This window comes from Benincasa hispida, chromosome 3, assembly GCF_009727055.1.
Source record: "Benincasa hispida cultivar B227 chromosome 3, ASM972705v1, whole genome shotgun sequence".
Lineage (NCBI taxonomy): Eukaryota > Viridiplantae > Streptophyta > Magnoliopsida > Cucurbitales > Cucurbitaceae > Benincasa > Benincasa hispida.
This window is the reverse complement of record NC_052351.1, coordinates 5,704,807-5,710,665: the sequence shown is the minus strand read 5'-3', so window position 1 is coordinate 5,710,665 and position 5,859 is coordinate 5,704,807. Positions and strand designations below refer to the sequence as shown.

At 35.6% G+C, this 5,859-nt stretch overlaps 1 protein-coding gene across 1 annotated transcript; it reads left to right on the top strand.

Moving 5' to 3' along the window:
* Positions 1 to 2,353: 2,353 nt before the first annotated feature.
* Positions 2,354 to 5,359, top strand: LOC120074540. The gene is made up of 2 exons (XM_039027694.1): positions 2,354 to 3,696; positions 4,922 to 5,359. Exons 1-2 carry the CDS (start codon positions 3,065 to 3,067, stop codon positions 5,139 to 5,141), a joined length of 852 nt encoding a protein of 283 aa, XP_038883622.1. The 5' UTR covers positions 2,354 to 3,064; the 3' UTR covers positions 5,142 to 5,359.
* The last annotated feature ends 500 nt before the right edge of the window (positions 5,360 to 5,859 follow it).

The following is a 5,859-nucleotide window of genomic DNA, read 5'->3' as shown; positions in this document are numbered from 1 at the left end:
TGTTTTTCTAGTTGAGCTTCATACGCTAACAACAAGCTTTGTACATCTTTAATCGAAGGGTTATCAGATCGATTTTGTATAGAAGTCACAAACGCATTATATTCACTGCCTAATCCATCTAAGATATGAGCTAAATGATCAAGATAAGACATAGGTTCACCAATCGCACTAAACTTATCAACTACACTTTGATTTGAGATAAATACTAGCTCATAAATAGCCCATCTTTTCTAATTCTTTGTAACTGTACTTTTAAACCCATAATATGTGCTGTTGTTTTAGAATCATAAGATCGTTTTAATTAGTTCCATATATCAACAACTGTAACAACCCGAGTTCAGAAGGGTACATGAATGAACCGATATCACATCTGAATGAGAGGGATCCTGAGGACATGAAAGTATGGCTAAGAAAGGCTTAAAAGAATTGAAAGTTATTACCTATACCAACAAGGTGCACCTTTCTTTTTGGTGGCTTTAAGCGTGCTTAGCTTGGAGCAATTCTATGTTGGGTGACCTGGAAATTTTCCTAGGATGCATGTGAGTGAGGACAAAGCATGTTGAAAGGACTCGTGTTGGTTTTTGGAGACAACTTTCACTTCTAAGAAGCATTCAAATCAAGTGAGAATGACGTAGCCAGGACGCAGGGGAATGCTGGGGCCATTAGGTTCCGAATCTTGGTCCGAATAATACCATTTAAGAAACCTTTAAGACCATTAGCTTGAACCGTAAAAAATTATTGTCATTCAACTTCACTGCAAGAGGTTAAGGTAAGGATTGGTGTATTATCTACCGAAGTATTTGTTGGATAATGACTTCCTTCTTGGCACCTTTTGAGGATGAGGACGAGCCTTCACCAAAATCTATCGAAGAAGCGAGGAAGAGCTTCAAGGCTATGATACCATGAATAATAATAGAGAGGCAAGGAGGACGCCTCGCTCTTGTGACATGCTATGTTTCCCCTCTTCATTCCCAAGTAAAGGGTGAGTCCCATGCTTTTGTGGATCGCGGTCTCACGCACCAAAATCTATTGAGGTTCTAATATTCCTCAGGTGATTTTCATTAGAGTAAGACACCAAATATAAAGGCAATAGTACAAACCCGTAGAAGACCCCTATTAGAGGAGGAACAATATAATATAATTTAGGGATAAAAGGGAAAATAACCCATAACACAATTCAAATAAATGACACTACTCTTTTGACATAAAGTGTAAAATTCGGGATATTTTCTTATAATTTAGTCTAAAATTATTTATAATGACTACTATTTTTAATTACTCGAAAATATTACATGACGAACAGAAAATAAAATATTAAATTAAAATAAGAGGGGAGAATTGGAATAATATTTAACCATCCTGAAAGGAGGGAATTGACGGGAGAGAAAAAGGTGGTGTAAATGTTTAACTATATTTTGTTAATTAATTTTTTTTCCCGATCTTTAATTTTGTCCTCTGCCAAGTCTGAAAATCTTTGTTAAGGATTTCTTTTGTTTACTTTTTACTTTTTAAGTGGACAATCCATCTTTACTTTACTTAAATTGTACAATACAAACCACTTTTTGGTTCGGTGCATATTAAAATGCATATCGGCCGAAACAAAGTTCTGTGTATATAATATACTTTGGGAGCCACAAATTAATTTTGAAGAAATTGTTTTAAATAACAAAACTGTTAAAAATATTTTTAAATTTAAAAAATATCACAATCGCACCTAATAAATGTTATAAATAAGGAGTAGAGTTCACAACTCCTACTCCTCAGCTTTTACTTCTAAACTCCTTAGGTTTCATTGATATCTATCACTGAGAATGATATTTTGTTATATTTATAAATATTATGGTTCATTTTCTTTTTTATATTTGAAAATATTTCCTAATATTAATTAGGTAATATATATAATTAATATTAAAATTACAAAAATTGAGTTTGAAGAAAAGTTTAAAATTTTTTTAAAAAATTCTAGAATTAAAATGGATTCATCAAGAAGGACATGGAGAAGTTGAAGAACATGAACAACGACAAAGCGTAGGGTTCTTAGGACAAATTCAACCTAAAGAAAATGAAAATGTTTGGAATTTGGAAAAAGAAAAGGCAAACAGGTTGGATTTGATGGAAAAAATGATGTGGGTCTGGTTTGGCTTCGGAATTTTGTCACCGTCTACCAACACAAAAACAGCTACTTTTACCCATTCTAAATGCCTCGACATCATTACAAGAATCCAATTTAAATATTAACAAGAAAAACAATATACAAATCAGTTTTAACAGTGAAATTGAGTTTGTATATTATTTCTTAAAACACAAATTGTCGTGTTTCACTTTCTTTGCGATAAAGACCAAGTTGGTTTGCGTAAGTTTCCAATGGAATCAGTGAAGGATACTTATCCCTTCCATTTTAGTTGCTTTCATTACATACCCAATTTGCTTCTCATAAAGATGAATTGTATTGTATTCAATTTCCCACGGTTTACTTTTTCGCAGTCGTTTACTTATACCTAATTTCACACTCTCCCCTCAGATTAGTGTTTATCCTTTATTTTTTTTATGTCACATCGAGATACTACTGCCGGAGAGAGAGAGAGAGAGTAAGAGGGGGGAAAGAGAGGCATTTCACCTGGAGGAGGCCAATTGGAGACGACCCAGATGGCCAGATCTCTATATTTTTGTTTTCATTTTCAATTTATGAAGTAAACGCTTTCCCCAGAAAAAATTTTGGTATTTAAAAGTAAACTCTCTACTCACCTCGTTCTGTAGAGTTTCTCCTCACCAGCAAGGCATTGATATCTTCCATTGGTGAAAGAAAGTTGTATGCAAATGATGTTTCTCATATACAGTGAAGACTTTGGATTATAAGATGGGACGATTCTTGTTCTCTTTTGGGTTTATCTTACCCCCTTTTCGTGGTTGATTACCCACTTGGATTTTCGATTGAATTTTCATTGTGTATCAATTAGTTGAGCGATGCATTCTGATGCTGTGATGAGTTATTAGTTTTGTGAACGAAGTATTTCAGAACAACTTCTGCCGGAAACTGGGTTTAGGGGAAAATCCCTTTTGGTTAATGGATCGAGAAGAAAGGAATCGCCGAGATGGTGGTGGGGATGTGTTGAGTCGAATAGAAACAGGGGAGCCGAAACTCACTATCGATTTGGTTAATGGCGATAGGATCGAGGCTACCATTGTGGTAATCCCAGAAAGCGCCGCCTCTGCCGGCGGCGACAAGGAAGCTCACGGGGGAGCCACTGGAACTTCGTTCGGCTTCAGTGGAGAAGCTTCACCAAATGTTAATCGAGAGACAAGGGAGGGTTCGAATCTGAACCCTTCAGAAACCGTTCTGGTTATTGATTCAGATGGGGCTGCATCTGGAGGTGAAAACGAAGAATCGCTTGTGAAGAACAATGAAATGGGGTTGAGGAAGGATTTGGAAAAGATGAATGTAAAATCAAAGATGTCAGAAGCGAAGGACAATCCGATGTTGATAAATGTAAAGCCAAAAGGGGGTAAAGGGTTTATTGATGACTGGAATGGAGAAAAGGTCTGTAGGATCTGCCATTTGGCTTCCAACCAAGCTTCAGAGGCTAAAACTGGGACCAGTACTTCAGAATTGATTCAACTTGGTTGTGATTGCAAAGATGAGCTGGGAATTGCGCATAGTCACTGTGCTGAGGCATGGTTCAAGCTGAAAGGAAACAGGTTCTTTCTCCTCTCTTTCTTCTAGTTTAATATGAAATTATGTACCTTTTGTTTAGGATTTGGCATTGACATTTGATGAAGTTTTGTGGTTTTGGTTGTCTAATTTTGTTCTATTGCTTTAGCTGCTAATCCGGCCATTTAACTAATACTTTTGACTTTCATCTTTCCTCATTTGTTTTAGAGTATAGTATTTTTTGCCCCTTTTGCGTCCTTAAAGGATTACCCAATTGAGTTTACTGACCTGTAAAAATAGAAAGCCCTTCCATCTCTGGAGATTGGGGAGATTAAATTGCTCTCTAAACAAGGAAAAAGAGCCCGCTTATGAATATGGAGGAAGAAAGTTTCAGGCTGTATCCATCCTTTTGTTGGTTTCTTTCATGTATAAAAGTCTCCTGTAAAGTTAGTCTACCATTGATTTTGTTTCATGCTATCAATTTAAATCCACCGCTGCTATACCAACTTGGTTCTTCCTTCAGATATAGTATTGGAAAATTGTAATAATGGTTCATCGAATTAAGTATCTCTTCCCCTAAAGCGTCTTTCTAGGTGGCACGAGCAGTTACACAATCAATAAAATGAAGCAATGACATAAAGTAGCAATCACGTGTCTAAGGGGTTCAAATATAGTTGTTGAATATTATGAAAGGATTATGAAATGTTTATTTTTATGCTTTTGCCAGTGAGGGATTTCCAATTCAGTCGTTTGTAGTAGCCTTGATGAATCATTAACTGGTTTGTTAGGGTAGTAACTACACATATAATGATATAAAGTTATCACCTCTTTTGGTTCAAACTTAAAACTTCCCTTTTCCAAGTGTCCCTTCGACCATTTTAAGTGGATTTTGATACTAACTCCTGAGTTGAGAGTGATATTTGATGGCTGATTGTGTTTGTACAATTCAATGATAGATTTAAAGATAATTTCAGAGCTTTGGGCATTTCAGTTACAAACTGCCAAATGGATTGTGGAGCTAGCGCTCCCAAGTTGAAACGAAGTAATTTCCTTGAAGTTGAAATATGCTGCACAAGAGATTTAAGTATTGAATGGTGTCACATTGATAAAGTCAACTGCTTGTTTCTGTACATTTGCATGAGAACATATAAGGAAAAGAGTCCAAAACTACGGCATGCCAATTGGCAATTCCTGTTTTTAAAAACTACATTATGTTTCATATTGTCAAATGAGCTGATGATTATCTAATCATAATCATTTTGGTTAATACAGAATGTGCGAAATTTGTGGTGAGACTGCCAAAAACGTCGAAGGAGTTGGGGACAACAGATTTATGGAAGAGTGGAACGAGGGGAGGTCAGTAGATAGCAATGGAAACACATCAAACAGGGGTGGGGGATGTTGGAGAGGACAGCCATTCTGTAACTTCTTGATGGCATGTCTGGTAATAGCTTTTGTTCTTCCATGGTTTTTTCGTATAAACATTTTCTAGCAAGTGTCAAAAAATAAAAAAGAATTCTTCTTTTCCCATGGAACGGTCCGACGCTTTCAATTTTAACTTTGCTCGAATGCTGGTTAAACCCTGTAAATCTTACAATCTTGCCAAACAGATGAATTTGTGGCTGTTTTTGATTGGTTATTCAGTGCAGTTTCTGCATCAAGAATTGCTCGAATATTTATCGTAGATTAATTTGCAGTTTGGTTGCATCACTTTTCTTGTTAGTAAAGCTTTTGTTAATGATTATGGCCAATGTTTAGGTTTGTATTTGATGATTCTGTAAGATGTAAAAGAGATTTTTTTGCTTTTAAAGGCACCATTTCTGTGTAAAGAAAACGGGCATGGCATAGCAGGTTGCTACTATAACTCCTTCACATGGGGCTTTAGGGGAGTTTGAAAGTTTTTCAAGTCAGTTTTTGTGTTGGAACATTTGCCTGATGTAATCTACGAATTTGAATCTTTCAAAATGAAAATATAGTTTGACCAAACTAGCTGATTATAGTCATTTGGTCATTTTCAATTTTAATGTGTTGTCCTTGAAAGCATAAACATGTGACACTTGACAAAAGGCCCCATATTCAAGAGTTCAAGAAGATAAAGGAAAGTTGTTAATTTTTATTAAAATGGTTGGTAATGACAATATTTGTTGTATAGTTTAAGAAAAACTTAGAGACTTTCATCTTATATTTAATTAGCAACCAAGTTTTGACTG